We start from the raw sequence: 24,513 nt of genomic DNA, 5'->3' as shown, positions 1-24,513 counted from the left end.
GGTAGTATTGGTGTCAGAATTCACTAAGAAAATGATAAAAATTTATAGATTAAAATTTTAACATTTGTATATTATATACTCCTAAATAACATTATTTATATTTAATATATATTATTTAATTTAATATATTTCTTTATTTCTTAGTAGTAATGGTTATAGACTACACTACATTATTCTCTAAATAATATATATTAATATATAATATTTTTTTAATATCATGCAATTATAGTCTAATCGAATTAAGTATGCTGACCCTTCCAAATTTTATAAGATTATTAGAAAGATAAGGAGGACTAGTAAAGTATTTTAATATTTTATTTAACTATAAGAATACTGTCTGACTCTTCTAATGTATCAGCTAGTTCTGGTATTAGGTCATTTTGTTCCCAAGGCATAAATATTAATTCATAGGCTTTCTTTGCATTTTCAGCATTACCTTTACCGCTAAAGACTCTCTCCTTTATTTCAGGGAAATTATTCCACCATATATCACCACCAGGAAGAGTAGCATCATGCTTCCATGAGAGAATATTCATTATAGCACCAAGCTCAGCTGTAGTAAAGAATTCAGCTGGTGAGGATTCTATATGATTATTCTAGAAATAGTAAGTACCAATTTTTAAATATATATCTAAGCCTTACCTTTGGGATTTCATTCTTTATTTTATCATTAAGTGTTAGAAAGGCATTATACCAATATAAACGAATAAACTTGAAAGCAATACCATCGAAATCATTATGAAGTTGTTCTTGAACCTTATTGATAGATTGAGATGCAGCTTCTTCATCAATAGGTTCATCTTCCATATTCTCATCTTCATCAGTACACTCTTCTTCTGAGGCATTATCATCCTCATTACTATCGTCTTCATAAACTTCATGCTCAGAATTGTCAGGATCTGTAGAAGGGATAGAAGTTTTACGTATAGGGAGGAAGTCCCAATCAATAACTTCTTGAGGATCAGGCTGCAGTTGAGTCCAATGTTTATTATTTGCTTTCCTATTAAGTGTTAGGGATGTAAAACTACCATAAAACTACCATAACTTACAGATTTAATATAATGGCGTTTTTTGACTCCTCAATCATCTTTCTTTGTGTTTCCTCATCTGCATTCTGATATTCTGGTGTTGCTTTAAGTTTCTTTTTAGCATAGTCGATTTTAGCCTGATTGGCGCGTTGTGTCATAAGTTGTTTTCTTTCAAATCCTGTCTTTGTATTATGACGCGCAAGTTCATGTTGTGTGTGTTTATTTTTAGATAGCAAAGTAGGGTCTTTTTTAGGAGCCATTTTGATATTATGAAAGTTCATACATAACAACTTCAAGTCTAATAACTTATAGTATGGAAATTTACTTAAAGTAACTAGCGCAGATCTAATACTAGGCAACAATGCCGATATCAGAGCTATATGGTCCGTGCGCCATTGTTTATTTTCCCTTTTACAGTTAGTCAAAGTCACGTTACTACCATAACAATTACCATAACTTAAGCTAACATATGTCACAAAAATGGCACGCTCAAAGTCAAGAGTAGTTGTAAATCAAATTCCTGATCGATCAAATCAAGCTACCAGCCACTCAAATACAAATTTGAATGTAAATACCAGGCAGCGAAGGCACCGCTACAAACCTGGCAGTAAGTTTAATTAAGTTTTATCTGAAAATATCTATTAATAAATTAAACACGTGTATTGCAAGAGATACGAAGATATCAAAAAAGTACTAACTTATTAATTAAAAAAATTCTATTCTACCATCTCATTAAAGAAATTCTTGGTAATTTAAGTACTCTGGAGCTTCAGATTCAACAAACAGCAATTAAAGCACTACAAGAAGCTGCAGAAGCTTATTTAGTTAGTGAATTTGAAGGTATTACTTTCCACTTTAAAAAACATATAAAATTATAAAACTAAGATATTTATAGTCTGGAACTTAATGGCAATTCATGCAAAACAGGTAACAGTTATGCCAAGGGATATAGAGATTGCAAGGCGTATTCGGTCAACTAGTGGTGACCGGGTGGGTTATATGGGGATGGCAGAAAAAAAGTGATTATGGTAGTGATTATAGTAGTGCTCTCTTTCTCTCTCTCTATATCTCTCTCTCTCACTATCTCTCTCTCTCACTATCTCTCTCTCGTACACGACTTAATAAGATTCAATAAAAATATTTTCCGCTTTAGTCTTAATTCTTAATCATTACTAAAAGTTCTATATCCCTTTAAATAATAACCCTATGCTTGGCATTGTTAAGCTATGCTATTGGAGGGCGGAAGCTTAGTAAGATTTATATAGAAGAAAACTTATATATTGAAGATATATATTTTGTTTTACTTACTTTACAAAACTGAGGTAGGTCCTGTTGCTTATATAGACCAATTACCCCGCTTTTCATACAACCTCGGTTAGTTGAATACCTCGGTTATTACCTAATACCTGAATGACTAATATTTTCATTCTGTTATTTAAGAAATATATTATAGATCTCATTCTGGATCAACAAATATAAGTTTTAAAAGTATAGAAATATATTTGAACTAACTACTAAATAAACTAGATAGTTAAATTATAAAAAAGTATAATACTAATAAAGATAAGATATTTATATAGATTTTATTCTTAATATCTTTATTATTTTACTTATTTTACTTATTTTACCTAGAATAAGCAGAATAATTACTTCTATTAATTAGCGACACCCTGGCCATTAACCATTGGCTGATGCGCTCATTTTAATCATTTTCCAGAAAATAATTAAAATAATCAGAACTGTACTCACGTGATAATTCACGTGTTACCTCGTAACACTAAGCTTCCGCCCGCCACTATTCTTAATTTCTTTAAAATATCTAATCTATCCGAATTTCTTCCCTGCTAAGGATGGTGAAGTTTATCTAAAAGATAAAATTTGATGTAAATCTAATCTTTTTAACTGCTGTTTCTGCTTTCATGAATATATCCCTTTGCAATTCCGGTCTGACCTTCCTCAACAATTGCACCAGTATTATCGTAGTGTATTTCATAATCACTCCCAAGTCCTCGCCATGTCTTCATTGAACGAAGATATTCTGCCCCTGGAGATATGATCCCGCCAATTCGAGCAAGTTCACCATTACCTCGTTTCATCAATGACTGTGAAACCTCATGTGAATCGGTCTTGTCACCATCCAGAGGCCTACGCGCATTGCCCTTTGTGGCGTGCATTGGCCGGCTATGAGAGACGTAACGTCCTGTTCGAAGATCGTATTCAGGTGGAGCCGATTCATCTTCATCACCCTCTCTGTCCACGATTTCAACCCCTTCTTTTCCTTGCACAGTGTGGCTGGCCGCTAGCTCATCGCCCAATATCGTATCGAAATCGCTTCTCCAGTCCCCGTTCCATTGCCTGGTTCGATCGCTCATGAGAGCGAGCTCAAGCTCAAATGGTGTAATTAGCGGCTTATAAAAATCTCGACTCTCAATTAGACTACTCTCCCAACAACCTATAACAACCCATCCTCCGATCTCGGCAAAGTTTGCTACCTTTGCTGGATTGACCTTGCCGACGACAAATGTATAACTCTTCTTACCGGCGGCTGAGATCAGCTTTTGAACATGTGACACAACGTGCATGTAATTTTTAACAGAAAGTGTATTTATTAAGATACCAAAGACAGAAGCGGTACTAAGCGAGGTAAGTAGTGCATATCGCCGACGTAGCAATGGACTTGTGACTGCAGCATGAGCTGTTGGGTCGTCATCTCCGGAGTAGATATGGATAGAAGCAACGCGAGACGTGAGTGTAAGCAACAAAGCTGGCGGGGGTTGTCCAATATGAAAGAGGGCATGCTCCTTAAGGAATCGAACTTCATCACTAATAGATGCTGGTAGACGACGATTTGGGAGCATTGATGCTGGATTGTGCGTAACCTCTGGCGCCAGGATATTTTCATAGCCTTCGGATCTCAGAATCTCAAGCAGACCTGAAAGGTGACTGTGGTACGGCAGGTCACCCATGAGTATGACTTTTCCTGTCTTATCCGGATAGGTGTTCTTGAACGCTTCGGCAACCAGCTTGAAGTCAAGATTGCGCGTAGTGAACACGTGAATGACAGGTAGTCTCGCTGTTGGTGAAAGACACGACCTGCCATAGTGGATGACAACCTCAGCCTCAACATGCTCAGCAGCAATCTCGTCCACGCAGCATGAACCATAAGACGTATCTGCTAAGATGCTCAGTTCTTCGCTCGAACCTTCCGAGTCGTGAGTAGATCCTTTATCGCTTAGATTCAGCTTCGCGACGTCTTGCTCTATGGGTTCCGATTGTACGGCCGCGGCTGCAGGTGCTTGGTCTTCTGTGAAATTTTGCTGTCGTGCGTGTGCTAGCCCACGTTTCAAGAGCCTGTACACTCTAACTCCATCGCCAAGCATTTCATCTGGAAACTGTAGAGCTATGCGCTTCCATTGTCCGTCGCGAATCTCCTTGATCGTGCGATCTATCTCGTAGCGCACGTGCAGTTCATTATCAGTCAAATACGGCAACGATGAGTCCACCGTAGGGACCGGAACTTCAAAGACGTGTGAGTCCGGGGTAGATAGCACAGGTGCAGTTGATAGATGAGCTGCCGTAGCCATGGCGTTGATGGTACAATTATGTGTGTGATTTCAGTTGCGTAAGATTGTCCAGATGAAATTTACGCGGGAAAATTCCGCCCTGCATGATATTTTTCCATGCACTACTGTACACCGTCCGAAGCGTTCTTTTATCCGTAGTCGTCTAAGTTTGCATCTAGCTAAATAAACTTCCCGCCTTCCCCCCATTTGATTTAGCTAAGGTCTATGTGTATTTAAGGAAAGATATGTGGATGGTGCGCTGAAACGCATCAAATTAACTTTCATACACGCTCGTGTCCTTTGTGTACAGCGCGACATGTAGGATCGAAATTGTCCATTCAGTGAACCTAACTGATGTAGTCACCACTCTCCCCTTCATCTTACTGTCCAGCTAGCCAATGTTTAGCTTGTAAAAAGCAGAGATCATTTATAGCTCGCTCTACAAAATAAACTGATCCACTCAACTCTCAACATGATTAAAAACATTATCCATGCTTTTTGTTCCATTTGACTACATCCGTCTAAAGACGTTGCCGCTCGCACTTCTTCTTTCCTTTTTATCTTTTTTCCTGCTTTCATCCGGTACAGACTGTGATTTCTGTTTACGTGCAGGTACAAAACTGATCTCCTTCTCTCCGACAGCTCCTCCTGATGATACTCTCACAGTACTTTTGCTTTTCTCTTTCAGGCTCCCAGTCCGAGCACCGAAAGATCGATCTTTCTTGTTAAGAGAACTCATTCCATTTAGAACTCCCGTCGAAGAAGAGACCCGCATCTGCGGCGCCTGAGAAACCTGCTTCTTCCCATTTAGGCGTTTCCTGGAATTGACAAAATCTCTATCTGGTTTTCTCCGAACAGTATCGTCTTCGTCAGATGAAGAGGACTCATCATTTTCGTCGCTACTAGCCTTCAGTGCTTCGAGTTCCTCCTCTTCAACCGCCGTAAGGCCCTTCATTATTCGCTTCGGCTCCTCTGTAGTAGATGATCGTGTGGATGGATTGAGCGTTTGAAACTCTCTGCTGGTCTCATCAATTTCGAAATCTTCTTCCTCGAATAGTTTAGTGAAGCGATCATCCTTAAGTAAATCAGGCCGTTCTCGTTTGAGGGGTAAAGCCTCATCAGGCCCGTCCCGAGGGGCTTCGCCAGACTTCGGTATGCCAACCATGTCTTCGTCACCACCCTTCGCTAGAATGCGCTGGGCTTTGCGCCTCTGGTTTTTCTCTTCTCTTTCGAGGATCCTTTCAGCAAGCTTACGATTGACCTTTACTTGAACTTTCTTCCTTCCTCTGATCCTGCTTTCACGCTCCTTATCAATTTTTTCCTTGATACTTTTTGCTCGTTGTTCCTCCCAAATCGTGGGGTTATTAATTAGTACAGCCTCCTCATATAACTTTTGATTAACAAAATATCCATGCATGTAGGGCCGTAGCAGGCCTGTCTTTCCCACGAGATGATCCATATTAAGCTGTTTCAATTGCGATAAGGTCAGGAATTTGTAGTTGTCATAGACCTCGCCAGCTTTGCGCAAGTTACCGAACGCATGAGGGTCGTTAGGATCGTCCGCCATTTCCTCGACCAAATTATCGAGGAACGCACACCATTTCGGTGCCGGGCCGAGCTGTGGTATGAAAAAAGCATGCTGTTGCTGCCCTTCGTTGGCAGTCAAAAGCATGCCGCTGTCTTTGCACCATTCAACATGATGCAGATCCACCGCGGGTTCTACAGAGGTCCAAGGGCTACCATCTGAAGGCTCCCAGATCTTGATAATGCGTTTGTCCGCAGAAAGAATTTTGGGTTCTATGGTCTGCGATCGCGATCGGCTGGAGGATTCGAGAAAAATGAGGTCCTGAATTGGATATCCGTAACCGTGATCTTTTTTTAAAAGCGGCAGCGGAGAGCGCAAATCGTAAAGGTGAATTAAGCCATCCGAAGACCCCGCAGCTAGACTAAGCCCAGAGGGATGGAAATTCAAAGCTGTGACTGCACCCGTAGTTCCCCCATCGTAAGTCTGATTTTGGGGTATGGATAATATGCCCACTCGATTCTTGGACCTAGGATCCCAAAACTCGACCGTGCCTAAGGATGTCCCGAACGCGAGCAAGTTATGGCTTTCTTCTGCCACGGACGCTGAATTTACGCTGCCAACGCTAATGCTGCCCTGTAAAGACCCCGCCCCAACAGTGCTTGCATCTTCAGCTCCCACATCGACCTCATAACCCTTCATAAAGCGCCCTTGCTCGAGGTTCAATCGAAAGACCTCTCCATTTCCTTGTTCGTTCAGGCCAACCGCAGGTATTAGAGCCTCGGCTGATCTCCTGTCGTACGCGAGTCCTCTGCCATAGCGCGGTATTCTAGTTTTGTAGTGGCAACCGCCGGGCGTGTGGAACTCTAACGATCGGTCGCTTTGGAGGTGGAGCGATTTAGAATAGTCCGTTGACAGAAGTATGAAAGTCTCATTGAGAGTGTCGGTATGTCTCGCGAACGAAAGAGAGAGTTGATCGAGGTTATGCACATGAATTTGTGGCTTATACGTGCCTGTTGAATGCAAGTTAGTAGATGGATTTTTCTTGGATGGATGTGCGAAGACAGATATAATACCTGTGCTCATAACCCAGTGGCCATCTTCGCTGACCCTCACACATGAGCTTGCCTCCTCAAAGCCGAAATCCTGTAATAGTTCGACACGATTGGCGAATTCTGGATCCTGCTTCAAACTTCGCCTTCGCTTCCTTACGAGCCAGTCTGGCAGAGGTCGTGCAGTTGAGGAGCCGGCGATGGTATACACCGGAACCGACGAGTTTGTTGATAGCTTCATTGCTTCATGTTTAGAAACTATACACGGCTGTGGAGGTTTTGGAAATTAAAAGACTGTACGAGACTCCAAGGAGATTCTGACGCGTGCGAAGGCCTCGATCCGCGCAGATGTGAAACTTTTTTTCTCTCCCTTGCAGCCGGAACTGATGTTCGCTGCAACTTTTTTTGGTGGAGCACCGTTTGCCGCTCTCCGCACACCGTCCGAACTAATAGCTTACCCACGCGCCCGGACCACAAATCCCTGCCCGACGATCACCCTGCTCGTCCAACTGTACCTATCTTGGCCTTGGTAATTTGCATTTCTTCGAGACATTGATCCAACCTCAACTTGATTGAACTATCAGGACAATCGCGACCGATTCTCTAGGAGCTGTTACGGATTCTCTGTCTCCGCCCAGACGCTTTAGTCCGTGCTGACCTGTGCGCTCAACTCGGATTGACGCCCGCCGCTTCACCACACTCTCCCGTAGCCACTCATCAGCAACTGTTGATGCCGCATCCTCGAACTTGTCTGACACGCACACGACGTTTCTATCACAGGAATGTCCCATAACGTCTTGCCGCAGTCCTCCTTGGACTTTCTCAAGTCTTGCTCAACTGGCGTGCACCTCATCGCCGGCTTTTCTTCCATTAATTACTGGGTCTATGCTGTCGACGAGACCCTGTCTGATCAAACTACAATCGCAAAACAGAAAAGCCTCGAAGAAACACTCCTTGATGCTGAGATAAAAGCTAGAGATCAGAAGCGCATTGTATATCGTGACGGGACGTTGCAGACGCTGTGGTTCTTTGCCGGACGCTCTGAACCACCTTTTAATGAGACGCCAGACCCTGATGGTGACAGTTCCTACATTGAACTGCACGGTTGGGTATTCAGGATTATGTTTTCTGGAGTATTCAAGGCATCAGAGCTTGGCATATACTCAGTTCGTCTTGCGGCTCAGCACTCTGCATTGCCAACACAGATTCCGACCGAAGCACTGGCTTCAGCTAGCCTTGCAAAAGGAGCTGCGCAGGCGAGGCACATTCAAGAACATGCTACGCCGTCAAATTCTTCTCCTGTGACGAGCTTTCCTTATGATAAGAATGATATTAGGTCTCTACACGCTTTCTTCATTCGAGCAGTTCAATCTTTCTTTGCCTATACTCTGGCTAAGGAGCTCAGAGCTCTGCAGCTGGATCTGGGTACATTTGTCTCATTCCACGACGACTCAAAAAGCCGAGAGGAGGAGGATGGTGCTCCTAGAGCTCTTCCTGTGTTCACGTTGGACACCTCTCTTGCGAATGGCGGAGGGTTGTTGTTGTCAACAACCCTGAAAGAGGACATATCCCTTTCCCCATACCTTGAATGCAGCTCGGAAGTAGGGCAAGGGTGCTCAGTCATCGTTGTACCTGGTGGCTTGCATGCTACTGTCGTACCTGACTATACCTCGAGCGAGACAACCGATGTTCGCTTATGGAAAGCTTACGTTGCATATCAACTACGAGCCAGAGGAATAGATCTTGGCGAGATCAATCCTCAAGATCGTTGGATATTGCTGAAAACACAGATTCCTATGGGACAAAATGAAAAGGATCCAGGTCAAGAAACAAATTTCTATTGGCCAATGACACTATGCTTCTCACTCTTTCATCCTTGTTCAGATTCCACGGAATCCTTTATTACGCCTCAAGCTTGGGGATCAGCCGAATCATACTGGTTCCTGCAGACAGTCCCTAACGACAGAGATGGCTATCAAGATCCACTGCGTTTTGCACAAGATTGGTATGACGGTAGGCTAGCTCGTGACAAAATAATTACAGAGCGTAACAGTCTTAAGGAAATGACAAGAAAGCAAGCTGAAAATGGCAACCTTCCCGTCACTTCGCCATCGTACATTCGAGATGCATTACAGGTAACAGCTGGTGTCTACCCTACACCTCCAGACGGCGTTCTCTCAAGCCAAGCACAAACAATTCAAGACGTCCCGGCCGTCTCGTTACCAGTTGATCCAAATGGTCATAGAAGCAGCCTTGACATGCAACATGGTGAAATGATGGATCTTGACATGGGGCCCTTCGAAGAGAATGCACGCCAACGAATGAGCGTCATAAGCCGTACTTCTTTAGATATCTCTATGAAAACAGGAGGAGACGATCTTTTTGGTGACGATATGGTCGACGATGACTTGCGCGGTCAAGATATCACAGACGCTGACTTCAGCTTCTTTGACGAGCCTGAGCTTCCAGATACACTGGCGGTCGATGAGGGTGACCAATCCATCAACGGTGCCCAAGTGAAGAGTTTTGAAAATGCTGAAATTGTGAATCCACAAGGCGAAAACCCGGAGTCTTTTTTTGAAGCGCAAGAATCCCCAAGCCAAGTCTTGTGCTCAAGAGAAGCTGCCGACAAACGTGATGCTAGGTCTGCCGATGAGGTGACAGTTACAGAAATGGATGATACGACTTCTTTTAATGCAGAAAGAAAGAGCGGCCACGAGCCGCTCAGCCCCCTCCTGCTTCAGAAGAAGTTGTTTAACTTCTCAACCCACCATCAACCGGAACGAAGAGCAAGTCAATTTCAGCCGCTTGCTTTCAATACCATAATTGGACAAAACGATGCCAAGTATACATTGGATGGTGCCTTCGGATTTAAGACGCGAATACTAGGCATAGCTAACAATCATTTCGCAACCTCTCCCCGTATAAAACCACGACCACCTGACATCAGAGGCAAGGGTCTCTCTGGTCTTACGCGGCGATCGATAACGTCACCTAGCCAATTACGTTCTCGCAGTAGTGATTGCAGCAGTGATGTCACTGACAGCTCTGATGACGACTCATTCTACGGAGATGACATGCGCTGCTACATCTCATCACCACTGAAAGGCAAGATTCTGGAGGGTACTAGCAGTGTTGATGACGATAATGATGCTCGAAGCGCTTCTACAGCAAATGGGCTAGCAAGAGATAGATTTAACATAGGATTCGATGTAAGTTGAACTTAGCCATTCAGCGCTTGCGGTATTAACAGGATTGCATAGTACAAGTTAGTCTTCTCGAGCATCGTTCAGGGCAACACGGACCTGGAAAAGTTCCAAACATTTAAGACACTATCTTGTTCTCAAGGCCAATCAGGAAAGCTCGGCGCCTCTATCACAGATTCATGCTTTTCTTCCGCCCTGCCGAGAGAGGACCCACTGAACCCGCTTCACAAGGATTTCATTAATGTTGCTCAGATCGTTGCTGAGCAGATTGCACTAGGTTTTGTTAATGAGACTAGGACGTCAAGACATTCGATCATGGCTTGTGATGAGAATGCTGGCTTATCTTTTATCAAACCTATTGCAAAGCTGAAAGAAGCGATGGCCGCGATTCGACAATGTTGTAACGCAGCTTCTCCGTGTGATCTGCTGAGATGGCTGTGTGTACAAGAAATCCCTCCCGAACGGCAAGCTGTACCCAAGGGTAACCCACCTATACCCCAGAAGAAACTCACAATATCTGGACTACAGACCTCAGATGGCTCGCCGGTCCCCGCAACTGCACTCGCCCCATTGGCTCCGCCTCATGTGCGAGTCCGAAGGAATGATGACCTCTGGGACATGCTCCCACCAGCACTACCTTTCTGGGAGCAGCTGGGTTTAGCGCCAGCTGCTGGGAAGAAAAACGTTCTGGCATTCTGCGTTTGCCCAGGGAATCCAGATCTCACAAAACAAGTGAGTCTTTTCATGGACTATCTTGGAGCCACCTTCGAAAGTTGTAAGCTTGGGGCACATGTCAGGGCTACTCAGATCGGTAATATCGCGGATGGCGTGGTTCCCGTGTCACTCTCCGCTGATGCATCGGAACACTCTATTTTCCAGAGTGTGCGGGAGACTTGCATTGAGTTCGGAAAGACCATTGCCAACTTTGACTGGAGCTGCAAAATCAACTTCAGCCCTCCCATCGAAGATCTGAATAAGATTGACACTCTTGTCATATACATGATTGACCCATTCACAAATAGTTCGAGAGGCTTGGCGGAGCTTTGCTCGTCATTTTGGACTCTTTATGAGACGTATCGACAGGCTGTGGCTTCTCCTATGCGACGGACTGTGCGACCAGATATTGTGTTACAAGTGTTGCCAATTCGTTACGTCGCGAACCCACATACTCCTGTCGTCATGGACTCGTTATTCTACCAGAAGTTGGCGCGAGAAATATATGATCGATGTCCACCAGCTTTACCGGATACAAGTGCCTCTCCTCTCCCCATCGAGTCTGCTGCGGCTGTTCTATTGGAGCAGTCGCTACCTCGCAAGATCGATTTCAAACTTCAAGCCGAACCTCCGCCTGATTTGCTTCACGAAGGATCTAATCTTCATTTGGCTTACGCAAGAAGTAAGAATCGTGAATGGATTAGCGTAGCATGGACAGATGGAACTGGCAAATATCAAGCAACTTCAAGCTACTGTCTCGTCGGTGGACGCTCATTTGCTGAAGTTGCAAGAGTTATTTGGCAGAGCACAATCGAAATCATGCAAGCCAGGCGTGTCGCGTGGAGGCTGTGCATTGCAAGAGTGGGTATTCTAGAGAGAGAAGAGCTCGATATATGGTCTATGCTTGCAACCTCGCCATCGCCTGTGGTTATGATCACTGTCATCATGACAGTGGACCCCAACCCACCCATATCGGTCTTTCACGAGCATCCCTCGTTGTCTTCAAAACTTGGAAATCAAGGATCGTCAAACACGCCGGTCGGAACACCACTGTCTGGAGTGTCTCCAGACATAGTTTTGACCCCAGCGGCCACACCGAATACGGAAGCAGGAGTTGATTTGTCAAATGATCCCGACGCGCATCTCGTTGACATTTACGATGAGACATGGGGGCTAATATTAGGCCACCGAACAAATGTGTCGAGCTCTGTAGCAGATTATCGACCTAGTCTAAGCTCGGGATATTTAATGAAGGGCAGTGCTGCATCAGTAGTACCCACGCATGATCCAGAAGAAGCTGAATCCCAGGACATCATTTTGATCGGCATTAAGTTAGTCTGGATAGGCAGTAGTCCGAAGCCGAACCCCACTACCCAAAATCAGCAATCTCAACCTTCTCCAGTGTCTTTACAGGCATCGTACAATGGAATGTCGTCGAACTTTCCAACTGAGCAGGCGGCCGCAACTGGGTACTCTTCGCAGTCGACACCACCGACGGCCGCAAGCACTCCAGGGCAATCAAGTCAGCTGAGCACGTCAACCAGCGGGAGTAGTATTCCCAAAGTGACAGCTGACAGTATTTTGCGAGATTATTTACAGATGTACAGGAACTTGGGCGTTTTGGCAAAAGCAAGAGGCTTACACGGGTCGATGAGAGGGGCATTGCCATGGCATGTCCTAGTAGCATCAAGGGCTGTCGAAGGATTAGAAGCATCCTACGGTACATTAAAAATAAACTCTTAATGGTCAAATTCATGCGCCAGCATTGGCCATGCAAACTGTCTCATGCGTCTAAGAATCATCCAATAACGATCTCATCATGTTAGAAAGACCAAGTCGACCTAGACAATGTTGATGCCGGGCAGGTATATTTTGTGATTCTTGGAGCCTTGCCAATCTGAACGACTCCTTTGATTTCTCGTCGGGCTTGCGTCACCGAATGCCCATGACGTTCTCAGGCATCTTAGAGTCCAGTACAAGCTGGTGTCTTATTCGATCGTTCTAAACAGGAGAACGGAACGAAGCAATGTGCTACCCTCAAAGGCTTGTTTCAGAGGAGATATGTGCATCGTGTGCCAGAACCACTGCACTTTATCTACTTTCCCTTCTGGACTTCGACTGATATTCATTGAAACGACCCATCACATCTGAAGTAATGACAGAACGATATGCGGACGATGGTCTTTCTGCCCAACTTGCTTGAAAAGCGTTCCAGTCTGCAAAATTGGCCAGACGTTGATGGATCAGAGCGGCTCCGTTTCAACGTGAGAGGTTTGCTGGTGGTCGCATGACAGGTCCAAATGGCTGTCGCTCAGTTGAAATCCATCTTCGTAATTTACACAAGTTAGTGCACGTTTCAAGTAGAGTACGTGGACACTCGAGGATAAATTTGAGAGCGATGTTTCCTCGGCGTGCTTCCAAGCACTGTGGAGGTCGATAATTAGAGGACATGCAGACGAAATTTCCTTTTAAAGCCTAGACCAGGGAAGCGAGTCCAGAAATAGCCATATCAGGAAGGGTTGATGGCTAACAAGCCAATCATGGCAAGGCAAGTCCAAAGCATTCACAACAATTAAGCGCCCACCCTTACAACGCCTATAGCAACAACTTCCAATCAATTTGCTCTGCCATATGCCCAGCGCGCCATGAGGAGAATCTCAGACACCAGCAGAGTTGTACTAGATCCGCACCGGCGGCTACGTCCGCCCTTATGCAGGTGGAGCACGACGCTAAGTTGCGTTCGACAGACAATAAAACCAGTAGCATCTCACGTTCGAAATACTTCTGGGCGTCTTTTCCCAGAGAAACTACAGGTGGTCAGAACTTTGGCATAAGCGATCCCAAATTCAGCAAGTCACATCGGCCGGGCTATCGACACATCACTATCACTGCTGGTCACATTTGTAGTGCAAAGGAGTTTGCCGCTCAAGAGACTTAATCAACATTATGGATCGCAGATACTTATTTCGGAGTCTCCTCTATCTTTCCTCCTTTGCTAATGCACTTCCTCAGTCCGGGGCTACTGCAAGTTCAACTAGTCCAGCTTTCCCAACAATGTCTGCTCAAGATGGCTTTGGCGTCCCTGAAGGTGGCGCTGGATCCACAAGTACCAACGAGAACGTAAATGGTGCTGCTGGATCGGATAGCGGTGCATGGACTCTTGGAACCGGGGCTATAGTGGGTATATCCGTTGGTATTGCTGTGGTCGTCATCGCTTTTGGTAGAGAAGCCTCATGATTTCTTCTGAAGATTTAATGCTGACTTTGGTCCAGCCACAATGTGGTGGCTATGGTATATGGCAAAAAAACGACAATGGAAGATCCGCGAGTCGATCAAGCGCGCATCCAGGCGGATGACAGGCCGCAAGGTTCCACCAAGAACACCCAGGGTGGGGCCATCAGACCCGAGATCGTATCGCAGGACAACAATGTACGTCAAGCCATCGGCAGGACCAAAAAAAGCACAAGCCAAAGAAGTAGATATCGAGAAGGGTCTGAAGCCGACGCCAGGCTGGCTTGCAGAAGAGAAGGAACGATCACGATCAAGGTCACCTAACGACGTCGCGAAGGAGGACGTCAAGAACAGCGGTGGAATCATGGCGAAGTTTATGTTTGGCAATCGACGATGACAAAAAGCAGAAATCACCCAATCGCTACTAAGATGCTCGAATTGAAGATTTCTTCGCTTGCTTGCCAGTGCTGCGGCTTTATTATTTTTCGTACGAAATGATGCGATCGATTGTCGCGACGCTGAGCAGAGCGACAAGAGGTAGGCTCCTGCGGAGAACAGGAGCGCTACTGTGTTGTAAGTGTATTTTTAATGACCTGTTTGCGATAGTGAAGCATTCTTTCTGCAACTAGGCGACTGTATCTCTGGTATATACATGGTACACGACTGTTGTTTGCTCGGCGCCGTTAATGACTGTTGAAAGCCTTGCCTGATCGCGCCTTCCACCCAGTGATCATTGACTCCACCGCTGACTTTCAAACTTCCCAACGAGAGAACATCTTCGACTTTGTCCATCCGACCTCGTCCTTGAGTCCTCTGGTCTCCACATGTGCCTCAAGGAACTTCCGTTCATTTCATTCCTGGCCGTCCTATTGCCGCAGCGCTTGCTTTGAATCTCGCCAATACTCTGGGTCCAACTTGTCATGGATTTGTCTCCCATTTGTGAGGTTAAGGGTGATTCCACGGAAGAAGTAGGTCCAGAGCTAAGTCATGAGAACATCACCATCGGAACTCAACCGTCTCACCTAGTCATACAGGAACGCAGCGAGGAAGAAGGTGACCCAGGCCCAATCCGGAGTGATAACCAGGGAATCCCGACTCTATCGATGCAAGGTCATGAGCTTCTCCTAGCCCTGGAGCTGTCACGGCCAGTTTCTGCAGGGAGTGAGTGGCCAATTCAGTTTCCATTTCCCCCCCCACAGCAGGTGAATATTTCGCATTCAAAGTTCCCACAGCGCGAGTCGTCAGGTATGTTACAATATTTGTGCCTCAGTGATTGATTGACTTGATGCCAGCATTTTCTCGTCTTTCCAATGGCGTGGAGCTAGCGCAAGTTCCAACTTGTGGACAATTTCAACAAATCAGTGATGAAGACGCAAAGTTTAGTCGACTCACGCATCCAGAAGTTGAGAAGCAAACCACACCGGGCCAAGTACAGCATTCTTTAAGCGCAAACCTGACCATGCGAGATACGGAGAAGATCGTCATATCAAAAGACAATCAGCATGGCCAGTTTGCGAAAAGCAGTCCGGACCAAGTAATCGAGAAAGAGCCTTACAAAAGTCAAGAATTTGATCCTTCCGGGTAGGTGCAGTTGTCCAATCACAAGATTGAACCAATTAACAGGCCAGCGTAAAGGCTTGATGTCGCCTATGAGCCTTTTTCAGATGCTATATCCAAAGTGCTGAAAAATCATCAGACATCATGCAGCAAATGTAGCAGCAAGGGTGATCGTAAACAACATGGCCCAGATGCACGATCAAGAGGGAAAGAAGATCCGACACAAACTACTTTGCACAAATCTCAGATGGAGAGCGTCATTGGAGTAATTCCTCACGGGGATCTTTGCAAACAGATGAAGGAGATTGAATCAACCATTAGCGATCCACCTGGAGTACAGAGAGTGGCCACTGTTCCAAATGATTTATTTAACCACGTCTTACTTGGCAGTACAACCGCAGAACCTTCTCAACTCAAAAAGAGAGTTGAAAAAGACGCAAACTTTGCCGAAGATCACGCTGATGTTGAGAGCTCCTGCAGCCCGACTTCTAGGACTGTTCAAGTCTTTCAGGAGCTCACAAACACTGGCACAAAACATCTTGGAGACGAACCCAAAGATGTCGGTTCTAAAAACACGGTAGAAGGCAAGAAATTAAGAAAAAAGAGACTGCAACCAAAGGGGGTTCTTGGGAAGTCTCAACTGCGGCAACCAACAGTGACAGAAGTTTTGGGAGTTCTCGGGGACGTGCTGATCGGCAACATGAATGCTGAGTTTGAAAAGATTGCTATGAAGCATGTAAAAGATGTACAAGTATACCATTCAGATATACTTCTACTAAGGGAAGAAAATGCTACAATGAGGACGAAACTCGAGGTTTCCAATAGGGAAAAACACCGATTGGCTGCGGCGGAAATGGAGAGAACTTCAAAGTTGAAATCTTTTGTGGACAAGGTCAAAAAACTAGAGGATCTTGGAAATACTCTTAACAATGACATTCAGCAAGAACGAGCGACGAGGAGGCAACTATGCGAGGAAGTAAAGGCACTGGCTCTAGATTCGGCAACTCTATCTGAGAATCTCAAGCAAGCTTTAGGCCACTCGTCGGACGCCATCGATACCATATCCCACGTGAGAACGAAAATAATGAATGAGCTTAGGGACTCTGAAAAATGTTGTCGGCAACTTGAGGTAGAAAAATCGAATTTGATCGAGCAATTAGAAATAAAGAAGAATCAACTCGAAGAGCTAACCATAGACCGTAACCGACTGAAGTTCGCGCTCGAGAATGGTAGTCCTGTACAAATGAGCCTGGAGGAATTGATCAGCGGAAATCACGGCACTTTGATGAAGAAGCTGTCAGGCATGCGAAATGACTTGACTGGGCAAGGCGAATCTTCACTTTGTACTCGCTTCTTAGCGATGTCCGAGAACGTCCAGATGCTGCATATGCAGAACTCAATATCACCAGAGTCTGTGGATGGCATTCGCAAAAGCCTCGCACAAATAAAATCCGAGTTAGTCTCCTCAATATATTTGGATACAACGCGCCCTGCATGAATGTGAGATGGTGAACTGACAATTATAGACTGCTTGCGGCTATACAAGACGCCCTAACCAATGCGAACAAATCAGCCAATGCTGATTTATTCAATGAAAAGATATTGAATCTGATAGACGAGCACAAGAGAAATATCCAAACCGAGTTTATGGAACGGCAGAAACTTCAAACCGAATTGATTGACCTGCGAATGGACAATGTTGCGGTCACAGAGCGATTAAAGGTTCAAGAGCTTCGAGTGAGGGAACTGATGGAGCAACTTAATTGCAGTCAACAAACAGAGAGTAAACTCCGTGAGCATAATCTACAACTCCTTCAGCAGCTACAGCTACACGTTCAAAAAGACACAATCCCGTCTTATCACAGCCACGACGAACATTTCCAAGGGCGGAGTAAAGTATTGCTTGACGAAGAACTTGAGAAGGCTCTTAGGTCTGAGGTTAAAGATTTGAAAACCATACTAATGTCTAAGGAAGACGAAATCACTGCGCTGTCGAGAGAGCTGGAGGAGTCTAAGCGAGAAGTACGTAAACACTGTAATACTGATGACTTTTGTTGAGTTCTATTAGGACAGCCTAAAACTTGAAAAATTGCAGAACGACCTTCAGAGGAACATGGAGTCCATTCTGAAAGACCAGAAGGCTCAATATGAGAATAGAATCCGAGACTTGCACAATAAGCTGATGAAATCTGTAGAAGCTCTTCAGGAATTACGAGAGGAAACAGATAGCAAAAAGAAAAGTCATTACTCGGGAACAAGATCTAGTCAGACTCATCAAAGCAATAACAACATGTCAGTGCTACAATCAGAACATGAATCATGCATGCCAGCATTAAAAGATGAATATGAAGCCATTCTTTTACAGTTACGAGAGAAGCATGATGCTGAAATTGCCGAGCTACAGGCTAAATCCAGTGAAGAGCTTCATTCTGAGCTTCGCAAGAAGATTGAAAATTATGGTAAGACTCACGTAAAGGAGATGGATCTGGAAGATAAGAACGGTGATGCAGATGAAATAAGAAATCTATTAGTTTTCAAGCCCAAACAATCAGAAAAAGAGACAGAAATTATTAAAAGAAGGCTAGAGGAAGTCATAGGTGATGTTGAAGACATCGAATTTTTGTTCCGAAAAGGAAACAAAGAAAATCAGAGACCTCTCTGCACGAGTGAGCAGTCGGCGCTCTGCTTAAAACTGAAAAGGACGATTGCGAAGCTGCAGAAACTCCAGCAAGTCTACAAATCAGAACAACAGCATGAAAATCAAACAGAGATAGAAGAAGAACCATCGCCGCAAATCATGAGATCTGAAGAAGGAGAATTGCTGAACAGCTCACGAGCCCTTGAATCGGAGATGTCGAAAACGCAGTTCTCGAGTATAGTCTGGGAACCTCAGGTTGGGCCTGATGTACGGCGGAAGGATAGCCAAGCTCACATAGATGTGAAGGGGAACTTCAATCACGACAATGTTGATGCAACCCAGTCGACAAGCGCTGAGATTAGCAGTACAGATCTGCTAAAACGAGATGAAGAACCGAGATCAAAGCTGGAGTTTCTGCGGAAAGAGAGACAAGCTGAGACTTCGCCGTATGTGGTTTCATCCGCGGATACAAGCCCTTGTCTAGTCATGAGTGATACGCAGTTTTTTTCTTCAAAATCTCCAAATACACTATCCATAAAAGGAAAAGTGAATATGAAAGTACCTAACGATGGCACAACTTGGACACCAATGTCTCAAGGAACTCCGACAATCCCGACATGCGCAAGTGAAGGGAGCTCTCGTGCAGATACTCCACCAAACGCTGACTCACTAGCACAGTCGACGAGCAATTCACAAGATAATTCTGGCAAGCGTCGTAAATTCGCCCTGCAAGATGATCCAGGCGTAAAAAAGCGTAGCCGAGTTGAGAAGAACAACATGTCAAAGTCAACGAAGCAAATCTCTCACCAAGCTGGAACTGTTTCGTTCGAACAGCACGAAAACGTACGTCAACCAGGAAACGAGCGCGAGGAATCAACAGGAGTCGAAACAAATCATGGAGAGAACGCTGGACGGTACCCGTGTGACAACCTGGCAAAATACCAGCAATTCGCTCCGTCTCGAAACTGCCGATCTGCTGCAAACTCAGCGACTAACAAAGAATCAAACCTGTGCGTGAAGGTTAACAAAAGCCAGAAAAACACAGGTGATCTTACTATATTTTCCAGAAATTGATGATAGGCTAACGATGTGCCAGATAACGTTAAGGATAAGATGTCCAATAACTATCTGAGAAGATCAAGACGATTGAACGTTTGAAATTTGACATCAACATTACTGAGGAAAATGTATTGATCGGATCTAGGTTAGACGTTAATGGACGTCTACATTACCCTATCATCGCTTGAAATTTGGAATTGATGTTACACTTCCGAAAGTAAACGCTTATTTCACAATCATATATTGGAAAGCCTGGGAAACATGGGAGATTCGTTATGGCAGCACATTGTTCACGGTGAAAAAGTATTTTGAGGTGAGATAATGAGCAACTATGATTTGGTGAAGGTGTTGCTTTATGAGTTGTTCCGCTATCAAGTCCAGATCTCCTGATGTAGATATAACGGTTCATGATAGATAATGCTGAGCTGCAAACGCAGACGCATCATTTGTTATCAAATTCTCCTACTCTTGAATGGTGTTGTGAAGCGCTTGGTCGGCTTTAATAAATTACAATTATTTCCGCTGTGCCAACATTGCATATTTACGATATTGGATGGAGGAACTTATTTTTATATCTGAGGGAGAGACGTATTTGCAAATCGTATGTGTTGTATCGGAGATGCGCTTTGCTTGTCACCTCTTGCCGCCACGCTTCTGCTCCAGGAAAAGGACGTGTTTGCGTACTTTAGAATCTCAATGTTAGTGCTTTGCAACACACCATTACGATAAGTTTTGCTTGGGTAATTTGTTATAGCAAGAAACTTGAACAATTGTGTAGTCTTACCAACAGGATCGTACTTCATCATGCTTAACGGTCGGCTAGTACGTGGTCTGCGGAGGGTACGATAGAAGCCCGTCATTGCCATAGATATGAGGCGTACGGCAATTGTTCTTGACTTTGCTTTGGGTCATGATTAGTATTTAAATTATTTTAATTAATAATGCAGCATACCTTTACGCGCCATGATGGTTCGATGGTGATGGCTTTGAAAAAAGTTGCCAAAGGTGAGGAGTCTCTCCAAGACTTGACGAGGATCCAAAAAGAGAAGTTCTTGGCATTGGAGAGCACTTGCCACTCCGGCTCTTTGCAGTTTTGTTTACAGACAAATGGGAAGCACACCTTTCATGAATTTCCCTATCGATGCCGCCTATTCCGGCTCCAGAATCGCTGCCGCGGCTGATCGTCTACCACCAGACTCATCATGACCCATCAGGCGCGCCCATCTCCGTGCTACCACTGATTACTAGCGGTGTCTCTCACGTCTACATTGCCGCAATACATCTGAATGATCCTCCGGAAAACCTTACGCTAAACAATCATCACCCAGACCATGAGAGAAACCAAATACTTTGGCAAGAAGTTAAGACATTGCAGGAAGCCGGAATTAAGTGTATGGGCATGCTGGGCGGCGCTGCGAAAGGAAGTTATGAGAGACTGAGCCGGGACGTGAGTAGTCTTACCTGATCAAACACTTTATGTATGCATATGCTAAGCGCTCAATAAGTTCGAAGCATTCTACAAACCTCTCCATGACCTCATACAGACCAAAAAGTTCGATGGACTAGACCTAGACATTGAGGAGCCAACTCCAATTGCTCTCACGCAAAAACTCCTACGACGATTACATGGGGATTTTGGTCCCGACTTTATTCTTACTCTAGCACCTGTGATGCCCGCTTTGTTACCTGCCAGGCCGTATCTCACGTCTTTCTGTTACCGCCTTCTGCACCCTGAGCTACCACCGGCGGGCCCGTTGATTCGCTCCTTTGTCAAGGCACACCTTCTCGGCTCACACAGACATCTTAGCGGATTCAACCATTTTGAGCTTGAAAGCTCGCCCGAGGGACGTCTAGTGCACTGGTATAACGTACAATTTTATTGTGGCTGGGGTGACGCGGGTGACGAGCGGCTATACGATGCCATCGTTTCTTCCGGCTGGAATCCAAAGAAGGTGGTCTTGGGAGTCATCACCAATCCTGAAAATGGAAGCGGTCACGTTGAGCTGGACAGACTAGGATGTTGTGTTGAGAAACTAAAGCAGAAATATGGAAACAATTTTGGGGGCGTGATGGGCTGGGAGTACTTCAATGCTGGTGGTAGCAGAGGGATGAAGCCAGAGAATTGGGTAAGGGATCTAGCAAAAAGGCTGGGGAGAGACTTGCCAGATAAGAATAGCAGAACCGAAGCTGTAGACTCGTCTACGGCAGCAGAAGCAAAAGCCAATACTCCCATACTCAGATCTTCGGCCGCGGGTCATGGTCAAATGGACGTCCGGGATGCAAGCCTGGGACGACGAGATGATGGTGCATCAGCCGCAACTCAGCCCAGGTCTCCCGTGGCTGGGAGTGAAGAGGATGACACTAAGGTGCGGCGTTTGGTAGCAATGGGCTTCGAGCGTGCCGAAGCGCTTGCAGCACTGGAGGCAATGGGGGGTGATGTGGACGCAGCGGCAAGCATCCTTTTCAATGAATAGTTTCAGCGAACGATACCCACGAATGACTTTGCATGAAGAGATTCAAGAACGTGATGCGTTGGTTTGGTTTGTCTCCTATTTTCTTTTCTCTTTTCGAGAAGGATTTTTGCTTGATTCCCCTTGGATACAAATGAAAAGCATCGAAGTCCAAACATTTCCCTTAGACGCCACACCCATGATCATGTCGGATGTTCCCTGGGGCCTTGGCGTACTTCCCTCCGTTAAGCCTCAGGATGGCTTGCTGTATAATACATTATGCACGTTGAAAAAGAAATCACATCTCGTAATGCTGTGAGAGACAAGCTTGTCAGCGATTATCAAGTCTCAGTCTCATCGCATCGGCGGGTCCTAGTAGCCGAAATTCTTGCTGCCTCCATTCATCCCGTTGGTGCCATTCGTGTGCGTCCCGTTAATGGAGCCATAGGCAGGCACCCCTTCCGAAAAGTATGGGTGCAAGATGGCTTGCTTTGCGCTGATACGGCCAGCAGGATCGTACACGAGTAAGCCATCAAGCAGATCCAGGCCGTTCTCATCTAGACCGCTAACAAGAGGTGTATTGTAGTTGCGGGTCCACTTCGGAAAGGACGGTTTGAAGTCCGGGAACGTTGTTACGCCGGGCCATTCGTCCTCTGTTGGCGTGCCTAGTATTCTGAAAATTTTGAATATTTCATCAATTTCAGAATCTCCGGGGAACAGTGGCTTGCGGGTACACATCTCAGCAAAGATACAGCCAATCGACCACATATCGACACCTGTAGAGTACTGACGACCCCCAAGCAGGATTTCTGGTGCCCGATACCAGAGCGTGACAACCTATGCTTCTGCGTTAGCCAAGATACGCAAGGATGGAACGCGATCAGCTCGTACTTCGTGCGTGTACGTGCGAAGGGGCACGCCAAAAGCACGGGCAAGGCCAAAGTCAGCCAACTTCAAGTTGCCCTCATTATCAATAAGCAAATTCTGCGGTTTTAAATCCCGGTGCAGGACGCGGTGAGAGTGGCAGTATTTTATGCCGGATATAAGTTGCTTCATAAACTTCTTGACAACTGCCTCGCCCAGACCGAGTGTGCGCAAGTTCTCGCCAGTGCCTTCTGGAAGCGGTTTGCCGCGCCCGCCTTGGCTAGTTGGCAGCGCCTCCATATATTTCTTTAGGTCTAGGTCGAGAAACTCAAAGACGAGGTATAACTTGTGTCCGTCAGCGTGCACAATGTTGAAGAGCCGGACGATGTTAGCATCGTTCATCTCCTTGAGCAGGGAGATTTCTCGAATCGCAGTGGAAGGTACGCCCTCATCTTCGGCCTCGAGACGGATCTTCTTAAGGGCAACGATGCGGTTGTTTGCAAGGAGATCGCGGGCTTTGTACACGACCCCGTACGTGCCTGAATACTGCTTGTTAGATTCTGTTAGATCATAAGGAGGGGAAGCGGTGAAGAGACGACCCCGCCCAAGCATGCGCGTGTCGAGTCGTAGATGTAGTAGCTTGTACATGGCGGAGAGAGGGCTCACCTTCGCCAATCTTCTCCAGCTTCTGATAGTTTTCCATGTTTCACTGGTCGTGTGCAAGACGTGATGGTTGAACGACTGAAATTGTGTGCACGGCTGACAATGAATGGCCGGAAAACGGGAGAAAGCTCAGTTCGTTGCTGTGTATTGTGAGCGCCCTAGAACATCGCGTCTCTCGTAAATACGTGCGGTGGCCTGTTTTGTTAGTACTTCTGCCGTCTGGCAGCCGGTGTTGTGTGCGAAAGTCGGTTGTCGTGACGGAGTAGCAGGGCCAGTTTTTGCTTGTTGACAGGCACATGCGAAAACAACGCGCCGTCTTAGTTTAGGCGGTTTCTGTGGCGCCGTCCGTGGTCTTGGCCGCAACGACATCGCGTTTCCATTGACCATCGCCACCATCTCCACCTCTTATGTTACGCCACAACCTGATCTACCTTCTTTAACAAGAGCTGGAAACTCTTTCGACGTCCATGTTTGTTGCCGTGCTAGAGCACAACAATCCGCTCTATCGTGCCGTTGGCTTCTCCTCCGAGCAAGACGCATTTCTGTCACTCTGGAGCATTTGATCCGCTGGTGCATACGCACGGCAAATGTTGGAACCATTCTTTCCTCTTCCACGGTTCTTCAACCTTCTGATAATCTTTCTAATCTCCAGGCGCGTCGCGAACCACTAGGAAAGAGGGCTTCATGCTCAAGTTGCATCTCCGGAAGCATGAGAGTAATTTTGATCTCGACAGCAGACAACTCGATTCTCTGCCGTCGACAAGCTCACATGGAAGCAGACAGTTCATGCTAGGCTGAAATTTATTTCTTCACAGTCTGATCCGTGATGATTATGCTTTGCAGGACTATGGTTTGCTAATCTAAAGCGATCTTCCAGTTAAGTAGTAATCGAATACAATGTCACGTCTGAATGCTCAAAGTGGTTTAAATCCTCCTCAGTTTCGATGGCTTGATTCGGAGTGCCTT

At 45.5% G+C, this 24,513-nt stretch overlaps 8 protein-coding genes across 8 annotated transcripts; 4 read left to right on the top strand and 4 right to left on the bottom strand.

Moving 5' to 3' along the window:
- Nucleotides 1–314: 314 nt before the first annotated feature.
- PV09_09016 (uncharacterized protein) lies at nt 315–1,186 on the bottom strand (the record flags this gene model as incomplete). The annotated part of the gene is made up of 3 exons (XM_016363003.1): nt 315–596; nt 643–1,000; nt 1,050–1,186. 3 exons carry the CDS (start codon nt 1,184–1,186, stop codon nt 315–317), a joined length of 777 nt encoding a protein of 258 aa, XP_016209228.1.
- Nucleotides 1,187–2,857: 1,671 nt separating this feature from the next.
- On the bottom strand, nt 2,858–4,621 carry PV09_09015 (diphthamide biosynthesis protein 2). The gene has a single exon (XM_016363002.1). It carries the CDS (start codon nt 4,610–4,612, stop codon nt 2,927–2,929), a length of 1,686 nt encoding a protein of 561 aa, XP_016209227.1. The 5' UTR covers nt 4,613–4,621; the 3' UTR covers nt 2,858–2,926.
- Nucleotides 4,622–4,650: 29 nt separating this feature from the next.
- PV09_09014 (uncharacterized protein) lies at nt 4,651–7,571 on the bottom strand. The gene is made up of 2 exons (XM_016363001.1): nt 7,190–7,571; nt 4,651–7,126 (listed from the first exon to the last, which is right to left on the bottom strand). The coding sequence occupies exons 1-2, from the start codon at nt 7,404–7,406 to the stop codon at nt 5,103–5,105; spliced, it is 2,241 nt and encodes a 746-aa protein (XP_016209226.1). The 5' UTR covers nt 7,407–7,571; the 3' UTR covers nt 4,651–5,102.
- A 132-nt stretch (nt 7,572–7,703) lies between these two features.
- Nucleotides 7,704–12,864, top strand: PV09_09013 (uncharacterized protein). The gene is made up of 2 exons (XM_016363000.1): nt 7,704–10,377; nt 10,429–12,864. Exons 1-2 carry the CDS (start codon nt 7,948–7,950, stop codon nt 12,826–12,828), a joined length of 4,830 nt encoding a protein of 1,609 aa, XP_016209225.1. The 5' UTR covers nt 7,704–7,947; the 3' UTR covers nt 12,829–12,864.
- A 966-nt stretch (nt 12,865–13,830) lies between these two features.
- PV09_09012 (uncharacterized protein) lies at nt 13,831–14,945 on the top strand. Its single transcript, XM_016362999.1, has 2 exons — nt 13,831–14,305; nt 14,358–14,945. The coding sequence occupies exons 1-2, from the start codon at nt 14,032–14,034 to the stop codon at nt 14,711–14,713; spliced, it is 630 nt and encodes a 209-aa protein (XP_016209224.1). The 5' UTR covers nt 13,831–14,031; the 3' UTR covers nt 14,714–14,945.
- A 474-nt stretch (nt 14,946–15,419) lies between these two features.
- Nucleotides 15,420–19,961, top strand: PV09_09011 (uncharacterized protein; the record flags this gene model as incomplete). Its single annotated transcript, XM_016362998.1, has 6 exons — nt 15,420–15,561; nt 15,609–15,897; nt 15,952–17,328; nt 17,400–17,895; nt 17,942–19,556; nt 19,608–19,961. 6 exons carry the CDS (start codon nt 15,420–15,422, stop codon nt 19,667–19,669), a joined length of 3,981 nt encoding a protein of 1,326 aa, XP_016209223.1. The 3' UTR covers nt 19,670–19,961.
- A 711-nt stretch (nt 19,962–20,672) lies between these two features.
- Nucleotides 20,673–22,315, top strand: PV09_09010 (uncharacterized protein). Its single transcript, XM_016362997.1, has 2 exons — nt 20,673–21,017; nt 21,076–22,315. Exons 1-2 carry the CDS (start codon nt 20,712–20,714, stop codon nt 22,042–22,044), a joined length of 1,275 nt encoding a protein of 424 aa, XP_016209222.1. The 5' UTR covers nt 20,673–20,711; the 3' UTR covers nt 22,045–22,315.
- PV09_09009 (cyclin-dependent kinase 1) lies at nt 22,088–23,826 on the bottom strand. The gene is made up of 3 exons (XM_016362996.1): nt 23,551–23,826; nt 22,912–23,423; nt 22,088–22,857 (listed from the first exon to the last, which is right to left on the bottom strand). Exons 1-3 carry the CDS (start codon nt 23,585–23,587, stop codon nt 22,393–22,395), a joined length of 1,014 nt encoding a protein of 337 aa, XP_016209221.1. The 5' UTR covers nt 23,588–23,826; the 3' UTR covers nt 22,088–22,392.
- Between the last annotated feature and the right edge of the window lie 687 nt (nt 23,827–24,513).

Source organism: Verruconis gallopava, assembly GCF_000836295.1.
Source record: "Verruconis gallopava strain CBS 43764 unplaced genomic scaffold supercont1.51, whole genome shotgun sequence".
Classification (NCBI taxonomy): Eukaryota; Fungi; Ascomycota; class Dothideomycetes; order Venturiales; family Sympoventuriaceae; genus Verruconis; species Verruconis gallopava.
The sequence above is the reverse complement of the archived record's forward strand: the minus strand, read 5'-3'. Positions and strand labels throughout refer to the sequence as shown.